General features: G+C 37.6%; 1 protein-coding gene across 2 annotated transcripts in view; it reads right to left on the bottom strand.

The window, feature by feature from the left end:
- Window positions 1-12016, bottom strand: part of LOC120714478 (astrotactin-2-like) — a 285359-nt gene that overhangs the window by 172610 nt on the left and 100733 nt on the right. For both annotated transcript variants that reach the window (XM_040000717.1, XM_040000718.1), the window contains exon 4: window positions 7305-7457. In XM_040000717.1, coding sequence (XP_039856651.1) covers window positions 7305-7457 — 153 coding nt within the window. The remainder of the gene's footprint in view (window positions 1-7304; window positions 7458-12016) is intronic.

The following is a 12016-nucleotide window of genomic DNA, read 5'->3' as shown; positions in this document are numbered from 1 at the left end:
TTTTTAGAACGTAACTCCTGCAATAAACGAGGGACCACTGCACAACCAACCTGTCAAATCACACTTTTGACCCTTGACTATTAATATTCCTGGGTAGGTGTGGAGGCAAAGTCACTCATGTAGGCAAAAGCAAATAGAAGTACTTTTCTTCATGTTATTTTATATTCCATTTGTTTTTCTCTGCTTCCGTTCTACATAACAGATGTTTAAGCTGTGTGAATTAATTAGAATTAGAATTTTGAAATAAAGCCTATTGATATGACAGTGGCGGTTCTGTTGGCAGTGTACAAAAAATAGCTCCTGGAAGAGTTGTTACTTTTACACCAATTCCATTTCAGAACTGGTGCTTTTTCACTTTCACTTGAGTAAAGAAGTTGACCCATTTAGAGTATTTTTTTAACACAAGTATCAGAACTTCAACTTGAGTGCATAATGTCTTATACTATTACCACCTCTGCCTGTGGTTTCAACACCTATGATCTCCATTTGTGTAATTTTATTTGGTTCTCCACCTTCACTTTAACAAGACAGAGCACCCCAAAATTATACAAGTTACTTTCACAGTCAGCAATAGAAAGCTACTGGTCAATTGAGCATGGCGGTTTTTGTTGCTACTTTTTATGCATGTGAGGTTTATTTTTTGTGGAGTCTATAAATTATACATAACCTTGATTTGCTAAAGAATATGAACAAAGTCTCTTACGTGTTTTTTCTTTTCTCTCAACAATAAAATACCAGCATAGATAATAAAAAAAATGCTCACATCCAAAAACAACCTGCAACCTGAATATTGATGCTGCTGCTGTAGGCAACATCAAAGAATATCCCCAGACTCTTTGATTCAAACTATCAAAGACTGTGGTTAGTACTAAGTAGTGGTACTGACAGATTATAGCAAAAGGTGGGCTATGAAAACAATACTTTAGAATTTGCTATGAGTAAACTTAACAGCTTGATCTTTGGCTTCCTTTATTTGGTTAGAAAATGCATTTGACAATAGACAGGGGCAGTAGTAAATATGTGAACAACATTTCAGGACCTACATCACACCCACAACCCACAAGGGCACATTCCTTAAAGAGAAAGGTCGCTCAGGTTATCGCTTCAGCTCAGGTTTTACCTTGTTTTCTTAACCAACCAGGCAGCCACCGGTAAATGTGGATAAACACATTCAGAACAATATACACAGTCAAATCGGTGATCTTCAACGGATCATTCAGTAACGATATCAATTAACACTTTGCTAAATAAACTCTTAAAATTGCTTCTAAGCTGAATGACATTGTTGTACTCTCCACTGAACTTTATGTTTCTAATGAATACAGCAAAGTACAACAGACTTTCACTACAAGCATTTATTTTTAGGCAACAAACCAAATTACTAAAATTAACCCATTAAACCAGTATCTAACAACAAAGTCAAGAGACATTCAGCTTAACAAATATCATTAGTTTCTCTTTATGGTAAGTAACTCTGAAGCTTAAAACGAGGCAGCAAGGCATCTGAACCAAGTTAGGGCCTGAGTTGTAAACAGCAGAACAAACAAAGACAGGGTCTTTACTGATCATCAGCTATAAGTCTGAACTTCATTTAATCTATCATCTTACCCCAGCAAAGATATTTTGCAGCAAATTTCTAAAATAACTCTCTTTTTCTAATTACTTTGATGATTCTGATCAATATATTGGACATTAATCTGAAATAATATCCTACATTTGCACAGCCCTTTAAAAAAGGACCTGAAAAGCTTACTAATAACTTTTCAGAAACAACGAAGGATATAAAAAATATTTGAAAACTTAATGAGTAATACATTTTAATAGACAGTGTTTAGAGGATAACTTAGAGAAAAAGGAAGTTGGTCAGTTGTGTTGACAGAAAACTGTGTGATATAGGTGGTCTCTCGCTGGGTCTTTCACACAGAAAACACATAGAGTGTTTTGACTTGGCAGTAGATCAGCTGTATGGTGTGCTGTAGAGAAATCCTAGGGGCTGCACACCCACAGCTGTAATCACTGTGTTTTGTCTGCACTGAAGATTGAAGACTACTGAAAGTGGAGCTGAGCACAGAATGAACTCAAGAACCATGGAACACAAACTCTCTCTGTCTTTCTCCTTATGACACACACACGCGCACACACACACGCACGCGCGCAGGCAACAGCAGAGAACTACTTTCATGTGCTACTTCAAAGCATCAATTAAACAGAAGAAAACCTAGATAATAACCATAAGGTTATCCTCTTCGTAATGAGCCAAAGTATTCGTTGTGACACATCAAAACACCACACCGCTTCTAGCCAGCACATGGAAATGCATTAACACCACAGTGGGGAATAGAATGTGCCGTGGTGCATGCAAATAAGGGAGGAAGTTTTTAAGGACAAATCTTAATATTTGACGAAACCACAATGCGTTGTGACTTCAAAATGTTTTCAGAATGCTGTCTACATCAGAGCAATGAAGTTTACATACACCAGTTCTAGTTCTTACAAACAAAAGTGTCACCCTGTAGACCTACATACAGGCTTTGAAAAGAGTACTAAGGAATGCCTGAGATGCTATTCTCATGTATATATTTCTTGAAATAAAGATGGCTTGTGCCTTTTTTTGTTGTTGGTTTATTTATTTTTGCTGTTTTGAGCACTACAGCACGTGTCCACTAGTTCCATCATGTTCAAGAGAAGACTTCAAACCTGGTGAACTGTCTGTTAAAGCAATGAAGTTCACCTGTCTCTTTATACCTTTGGAAGAATTTTTCCTTTGGTGGGGTTGCCCTTCAATTAATTGGGGCTGCAAAGGTCCTTTTGAAGAGGTGCCTAGATGAGTTCACCAAATGGTGGCACAACACTGGTAAAAAACAAACAAACAAACAGCTCAGTGTCTATCAGTGTGTTTGGAGACACCAAGTATCTCCAGAGCTCCTCCTTTCCAAGCTACTGAAAAAAGAGCATGCATGGTTAGCATGTCTACTCTTCCTTTTAGATCCGCTATGTACATCATGTCTTGTATTCAGAGAGAGATGCATGAAGAGGAACGTGCAATACATATCAAGGGTTTGTTTATGTATAAATGGGCTCTTTTATCAGAATGGCTTCCAAAATGGAGCGTGGCTTTCCATGTGTCACCTTGTTTTGCTGTGCGTTATTTGCAACTGCCGCGATTCATTAAACGTGTCTGCGTAAGGCATCTGACTCTGTTCATTCTGCATGAGTTGACCCGGTCACACAAGATTTCCTTCACAATACACACCAGAAGTCTCTCTTTGGAGGAAAGGGTAGCAGCTCGCAGCACTTCAATTCCAGGTCATTAGATCCAGTGTTTGTAAGGCATATCCAGCATATCTTAGTAGTACAATGGCTAGTGCATGCAATACATTTTCTCAGGTGAAAAAAGATATCATTTGGGTGTATCAGATAATTAACCTTTCTTCATAGCAACACTTCTTCAAACTCAGAAGTCTTAATAGCTTGCACAATGCAAGCATTGAGGTCATTGTGTGTAATACTATTGTTGACTTGTATCTGTGTGAAACATGGTGAAGAAAACAGGAGTTTGGCAAAGATGCTCTTAGACAGATTTAAAGTACAAGATAGATCAATTTACTATCTGCAAAAGGCTCCACTTACCATATAATATTCTAAAAAAAAAAAAAAAAAGACAATTTAGATAGCTGCAAGCTAAACACATGTTTTGCTCATGATAATTTTCTGCCATCACCACAAGAGCAAGTAACATTTAAATTAAAGAGAAGTGAAAAAAAAAACTTATCCAGATCAAAGTTTTGGATGCAATTACATTTGTCTGAAATCTGACTAAAATGATGATGGTTTGAGCAATCAGAGTGCAGTTTGCATCATATAACCGCTTTCATTGTGCAGAACTGTATTCTTTTTCTTGATATTAGTTATTATTATCTGTAATACATTTCTATTAATGGAAATAGTGATGACTGTGTAACAGGAAAATTTATGCATAAAAAAAAAACTGAGTCCAGGTATGAGATGGTGCTACAAGAAACTAGGCCAATATGTGCTGACAGGGAAGCAAGAAATGTTGCCACAAAGCAAAATTTCAATATGCAGACTTGTGGATGCCAGTAGAAGAGTAGATGAACAGCTGCAGGGTTTAGCTGAGCTGACACAACTGCTACTGTAGTTTTCCACACATTCAGTTACAGTTTTTTTGTAACATCAATCTGAAGCAAGTTAACCAGAGGACTGTGATTAGTCAGCTATAGCCATATTCATCGGACAATCCTGCACTTGTGCAACTCGTGTGCCCACAACACTTCGTATTTGGTCTTGTTCCAACCCCAATACAGATTCAGGCAAAAATCTACAATTCACCCTAATGACTGACCATTAATGGCATGCTTTCCCCGCCGTCTCTCAGGTTCCAGTAAAAAATGTGTTCAACTGCTGGAAATTGTTGTGTGTGCTGCTGGTTGTTGATGCCCCACGCATCATATTCTTACAGTACCTACTGTTTTTCCTCCCACTCAGACACTGAGGACAAGAGCTTTCCTATTCTGCAGACTCATCAGCTGCCTGTGTTCTCCCTATTAGCATTTTAACTTCCTGAATCTCATGTTACAAATCATCAGTATGATATAGAAACTGACTATAATGACTGCAGTGTCTTATCTAACAGTTTGGGAGGGGGGAAAAAGAAAACAAAAAAAACCCAGTGAAATCTTGTGCTCTTTTCTTTGTGTAGTGACACAGGGCTCAGGCTCCGGGCTCCAAATATATCTTAAGGATAAAATGAACCTATAGTCCATAAATTCAAAATGCTTTTGGGAGTTAGACATATGATTATTCTGACTTGGGAGTGTGCCTCAATGTTTCTTTTAAGAATTGCAGTGATACACAAATCCCTTCAAGTAAAAAACAAAGCAAAAAAAGACTTTTTTGTCTTTATTGTTACCACCCATATTCCATGGCAGATAACAATCAACCTGTGTGGTCATGTCATTTATGTCAGTGACATTATTTCCACAAGCTCAGTTTAACCAGCTCTTGTCACTTCTCATCAACTATACTTGGGCTGTATCGTGCTCTACCTGTCTGTCCCACTTAGTTAGATTTGCATATGGATTCTTGTATTGTTGCGAGAGATACACCCCAGTGTTCATGTTCATGTTACACTACCAAACGTGTATTAATAGGTGATAATAAACAAGAAAATAAAGTGTGTGTGTGTGTGTGTGTAGGCATATGCAAATACACACTGCAGAAAAGAGAATTAATAAACATTCTAAATATTCCAAGTACAAATAAAAAGTTCTACCAAGCTAAGAAATAGAAAATAGAAAAGTTTCTGTCAACCCGCAATCTACTTTCCTTGGTGCTTCTCATTAAATTTGATGTAATTAATTAATTTCCCTTATGCAGCACTAACCAATAGATATGACCAATAACTTTTCACCTTTAACTGCTCATAGTAAGTGCTTCTTCTATTATCATGTGGCCCATACTTCTACACTTGTGACACTGTTTCACCTCTAATTATATGCTCTCAAAGGAGACTCTTACTATTGACACCAGAGAGGACATCTCTCAATGACATCCTTCACTCTGTTGAGGCTACATGGATTTAATGGTAAACTTAACCTTATATCTACTACATAAGTAATGCATAACAGCAAAGGAAATGCATGTAGTACATTAGATGCTAACTTTATGGTGATAACTGTCTAGGGTATATGCTAGACCAGTGTTTTCCAACCTTTTGGTGCCATGGCACACCACCAAACAAAAATGTCACAAAAGGCATATTGATCATTTTTCCCCGTGCACCAGACATAGCGGAATTGGTTGAGTTTGTCCCCAGTATACCTTTTTTTGCTTTCTTCTGATCACTACTCATGCTAGGACCTTCATCTGGGTCGAAATTTTCAGCAGGACCAAGATGAAAGCCCTAACTTTTTCTTTTCAAATATTTATCAATTTATGTGCTGTGTTGTCTCACTCACGGCATGACTATTATGTAATTTCTCCTTCGTCTTCTTCTGTTTCACTGGCAGTTGTCAACACATTTAATTAGAGCAGGTAGTTGTACTGCCCTCTAGTGGAAGAGAATGTAATTGTTCTGCCCATTACTCATGCAGGTCGCTTAGAGCAGCGGTCCCCAACCCCCAGCCCATGGACCGGTCGTTTGGTACTGGGCCACAAGAGTTGAGGCTCAGGCGTCAAATTTATGCTTTTTTATCGTTTTTTTTTTTTTTTTTTTTTCGTTTTTATCGTTAATTCGGTTTCCCTGGGTCTTTTCCCGTGTGTTATGAATAAAACTTTGGTTTTCTTGGTACTGGTACTGGTTTTATTTTGTTGTATTTATCCGCGACACCTTAAAGGCCGGTCCGTGAAAATATTGTCGGACATAAACTGGTCTGTGGTGCAAAAAAGGTTGGGGACCGCTAGCTTAGATTACTAATTAGGTGGAACCAGATAATCTTCCACAGCACACCTGATCATTTCTCACGGCACACCTATGTGCCACAGCACAGTGGTTGGGAAACACTGCACTAGACTACCTTACTATGCTTATTAGAACTTTTTTCAAATTATTCTTTCTGATAAGAAGCCCTATTTATTTCGGGTAAATTTCTGATAAATACTGGAGTGAACTTGTTCTTCCAAATCATATTTGATGAAATAAAGCCAAACAAATTATAAACTGACAGAAATGATAATTGATGAGGTTAAGACTGTATAGTCAATATTTAAACATGTTACTGCAGAACGTAATCGAAGTGATTCTTATAATGCATAAACAAGTGATGGTATGTCTATGCACTGTAGTGGATAAATGAAAGCCTGATACTGTAGGTTAAATGCATTGTGCATGTGACCTCTATGATGATTATGCTGAAGCAATGAAAGCACCAAAGATGTGAATGCCGACTAATGAACTGAATTCAAAACTGGATAGTCTAGTTATTCTGCATAATTTTCTGTGGACAAACTTGTGATTGTGTATGCACAGACACAGATAAATGATTAATGACTACTAATATATTGATTATTTGGACTGGAAATTACCCAGAGGACTACAGATGGAATGCACTGGTAATAAACTGTCCTGTGTATCGTTATTGTTAAACAATAAACAAAATTAAGAAATTATCACCCCATCATTATCACTTAGGTCTCAAACTACTAGTATCAAGTGGAAAGGATTAACACATACTGTCCAGTATATAGCGTAATATGAAACGGAACATGCAAATCCTCTTGTGGTGTCTGTAGTACAGTATGTTTTTAACAAAAACTTCAAATTTTTTAATGACTTTGTGTCCTACCTCTGGTGTGGCTCAGGACCCTCCGGCGGCCTGTTGACGAGCTGTGCATGACATGCTGGTAGTGAGACAGGTCTGTTGGCGTGTTGGGAACACGGAAACTGTCCTGGAATCTCTGCATCAAATCCTCGACTGACTCGGTGTTTGGGTCAATGGCTATGAAAAAGAGATGCAAAGTGAAAATGGCAGCCATGTCAAAAGGCTTTAAAGTAACACTGTGACAAATGCTCAAGATATTCTAAAGAGATATGCACGGATACAAAGAAGCAAAACAAATGTAGCTTGCTTTCTTTTTTGTTTTTTAGGAAAGATGGGGGATTAATGTCTGATATACATGTAACATTAGGTTGTGTGCCTGTGTTGACACTGTATCAAGAAAAGAAAAGAAAAGAAAAGACATCTAGTCAGTTTTAGTTTTTTAGGGGTTTTTTTTTGGTGGGGGGTGTTTTGTTTTGGGGTTTGTTTTTTTTCCTGGACTTTAAATGATTCCATCAATTCAATATTGCCTCATCTCTACAGGGATCCTGCCAGCGCTTCCCCTGATGGCTCAGTTTCACTCTTCCTGATGAATGACTCCAAAACAACTGGTTGTGGGGAAAGCAAGGAGAACAGAAAGAGCAGGTTTTTTTCTTTACAGATTGAATTTAACAATAGAAAGGACAAACAATTTCTATGACTTGTTCAGATGTCCTGGCTCATTTACAACAACAAAAAAGAGAACAGAAAACATTACGAGTTAAGACTATTTTCCTCTTATTGCTTCCGAAGCACACAAAAAGGTTGAAACTGAAACATTAGATAAACAAACACACACACACACACATACATATATACATATACATATATATTAGGGGTGCAACGATACACAAAATTCACGGTTCGGTTCGATACTTTGGTGTCACTGTTCGATATTTTTTCGATACAAAAAAAAATGTTCATGCTTTTTTAATTTGTCATTTATTAAAATTATAAATATATATTTTAACTCAAAAGTACAGTTTTTGAATTTAATGTTGCTGAAACAACAAAGTAATAAAAAATAAATAAATGTATCTGATTGAGGAATCACTTATCTTTGGAAAAGAGAGTTTATTAGAGAGAAATGGCTCTTTCCAAAATAAAAGCTATACTATACGCTTCTTCTGGGCTATATTCTCAGCAGCATATTAAACATATCAGGTCCCCATAAGGAGAATCATGTGCTAACGGCTGTCTAAATGACTCGGGTAAAGTTTGTAGCATGCCTGCTTGTTGTTTTTGTCTGCTTCCACTTGTCTTTGCACTAGGATGATGTCAGAGTAAATGTGCAGTCATATTCGTTGTGTTCCCACTAGTGCTGTCAGCGTTAATCTCGTTGAAATGACGTTAAAGCCACAACACGGCAAATCTCCGTTAACGAGCTACCAAGGATCACCCCGTGCGTGGGGCTGGACCGCCAACACGTTAACAGCTAACTGCGCTAACACACTAGTTCCCACCAATGTAATTGAGCATTGCGTGGCACATCCAACATACTGTTTTACTTTAGTCCAAGACGCGCTTACCTTCAGGGTCATACGTCACATGAAGACCAAAATAGTTCCAAACGCCAGATCCGAATGAGGGTGGGGGAGGTTCAATTTGCCATGTTGCAAGGAGAGCTTAACTTATGTCTCGCTAGCTTGCCCTGCGCTCAGTGAATCTGCATTCGACTACTCCGCCTAGGCTACACTGTCAAGCGCAGATCCACTGAGCGCTCAACACAGACAGCATCGTCAGAAGGAAAGTTGATAAAATAATTTAAAAATTTTGTATTGTTCGATACATATGCGTACCGAACCGAAAGCACTGTATCGAACGGTTCAATATCGATACAAGTATCGTTGCACCCCTAATATATATATATATATATATATATATATATATATATATATATGAATAATAGATAGATTGTATACATACACATAGTATTATTATTATAATGTATAAAGTGTGCTTGTGTGTTACACAATGCTTTTGACACATCTTAGGCCTTCAATATATGCAACCTCTAATGATTTCACTGTCTGTAGGCATTAACAGTGGCTGAAAAAGAAATCCTTCAAGGAAAACTGTGAAAACAGCTCTGTCCCCAAACTTACAGTACAGCCAACTCCAAATGATGTGGCCATTCATCACCCCAACTACCAGTACCCCCACCTATCATCATCATCTTTTGATCTGTCAGTCTGGCTCTGAGGTGCGCTCTGTCCATGAATAATGGTGATGTGGTGCTCCCAGTCAATGCTCATCATACATGCCAATGAGGAGGCAAAAGCAGAGGAAGAGGGAGATGAAGAAGATGGAGGTTAAAGTGAGGAGGCAGAAGTATTTACACTGATTTTGATTTTAAATGCAACCAGTAGCAGAGGCAATGCAGGTTGCTAGAGAACAAAATACTATCTTTGAGTCATATGTATTTGTTTCAAAACATTTGTGGTTAAACTGAGCTGAATATAACTACGCTTTCTAGAAACCACCACATCCCCAAATGTGCCTTATGTGTCCTATCTTCAAGCCACCAAGCAGATACACTCCCTTGATAAATTACACACAAAGGATTATGTTCATAATGTCCATTTGTTTCAGACACAGCTTTATTCTAGATATCTGAAATACTATTTGGTGTTTCACATAAAAAAATAACGCCATGCAGTATCACCCCTCTGTTAGCTTTGCATATATATTTGTAACTTTATTACTTTGTCTGACACAGTAAACCGCAATAATGAAGTGCACTGGACACAATATCTTTAAGCTCCTTGGCCAGGGTGTTACTTTATTGAGTAATCCAGTGGCTCCCAGTCGATGTGCATCATACATGCCAATGAGAGGGCAAAAACAGAAGAGGGAAATGAAGAAAATGGAGGTTAAAGTGGCAAGTTATTTAAGTATTTACACAGATTTTGATTTAAAAAATTGATTTTGGGTGTAGTTTTGGTTTTAAATGGAACCAGGAACAGAATAATATGTCTTTGAGTCATAAGTATTTATTTCTAAACATGTGTGATTAAACTAAGTTGAATATACTATTATTATTTCACATCAAAATACAACCTGATGCAATAGATAAGAGGAAGAGATTAGAGATGGACCGATCCGATATTACGTATCGGTATCGGTCCGATACTGACCTAAATTACTGGATCGGATATCGGAGAAAAATAAAAAATGTAATCCGATCCATTAAATATCACGAAAGCACCTCACAAAACTTGCAACACGCCGTAACTCACCTCAGAACGTTAGCACGTCGGAGCAGTATGCATCACATGATAGAGCGGCTGTGGCATGCGGGACCTGTCGGTGGTCTGGATAGCATTTGGAGCTTCGCTAGCAACCCGGCATTTCATCTCCGACAAAGTTATCCCCGAGAGAAGTAAAGCAAGTGTGTAAGTCCATCTCTGAATGTTTGTAAAGCATTCCTGCGTTAAGCTTAACAAGCGACTGCCTCTTCGTGCTGCTACTTCAATCATGAAACTGCTTAATGATCAGCTGATCGGCTTTTCTGTCGCGAGTCCATCTCTCTGGTTTGTTTTTGGCCCACTTTGCACCAGAAAGAGGAAACCAGTGGCTGAACAACAGCAGCACGTTTAAGCTTGATCAGCTGTTGTTAGAATTTATTTAATATTACTTTCTACTCCAGGATCTTTTTCTACTTAGCTGACGGCTGGTAACTGTGCAGGGGCGGATCTAGCAAAGTTTAGCCAGGGGGGCCGATAGGGCATTAACAGGGAAAAGGGGGCACAAAGACATACTTTTCTTTCTTATTCTCATTTAAAATGTCTAGCTTTTAATAAATAATTATCTGACTCTTACACCCAAAGTTTTAATTTGATGTAAAACGAATAGAAGTCAATTACTGTATATAGTGACTATTAAGTCTAATATATATACCCTAGTAAGCTATAGTACTTTTTCCTTTGGGAAGGTACCATCTGTGCAGTCTGCAATTTTGTTGAAGAAAGATGTTGAATCTATTTAATATTTCTTGAAAAATAATTGATTTCTGTGCATTTTTTTTTCACACTGCATCAAATTAAGGTTGATTACGTCGATTAAGCATCATGAGGTGGAGCGTGAGGGGTGGTTCCCTATTTTTTATTTATTTATTTTTGTTGTTGCTGGGAGTTGGAACCCTATTAGTTAGGTTGCTTAATATTTACGCTAAGTACTCTTTAAAATACCAGAATAGGGAGGATGGTGTAGGTTTAAGTTTATTAGATTGATCAGTATTGCTGAACTATGAAATTTTTTTTTTTTTGCATACAGGTATAACAGAATAGCTTTAGTGTAGTTGTTGTTTTAAACTTGAGTATGAACTTATACAAAATGCAGCAAGACATTTTAAAAAACAGTTTTGTTGATTAAAAAACACTATCGGATTCATATCGGTATCGGCAGATATCCAAATTTATGATACCGGTATTGTTATCGGACATAAAAAAGTGGTATCGTGCCATCTCTAGAAGAGATAGAGGCATACATGCATTTTGGTTTATGCCCATGCATTTAAATTTAGGTGTTCTTTTTAAATTTCCAGACACCATTCATCCCCAAACAGATCCTTATTTGTGCTCTAGGTTCATGCCAAAAAGCAGATGCAAAGAATTATGTTCATAATGTCCAGCTTGTAACAGACAAGCCTTTTTTTAAATGTTTGAATAATTATTTGGTCCTTCATATTAAAACAAAAC

Source organism: Simochromis diagramma, unplaced genomic scaffold (genome assembly GCF_900408965.1).
Source record: "Simochromis diagramma unplaced genomic scaffold, fSimDia1.1 OVJJ01000596.1, whole genome shotgun sequence".
In the NCBI taxonomy this organism is placed as follows: domain Eukaryota; kingdom Metazoa; phylum Chordata; class Actinopteri; order Cichliformes; family Cichlidae; genus Simochromis; species Simochromis diagramma.
The sequence above is the reverse complement of the archived record's forward strand: the minus strand, read 5'-3'. Positions and strand labels throughout refer to the sequence as shown.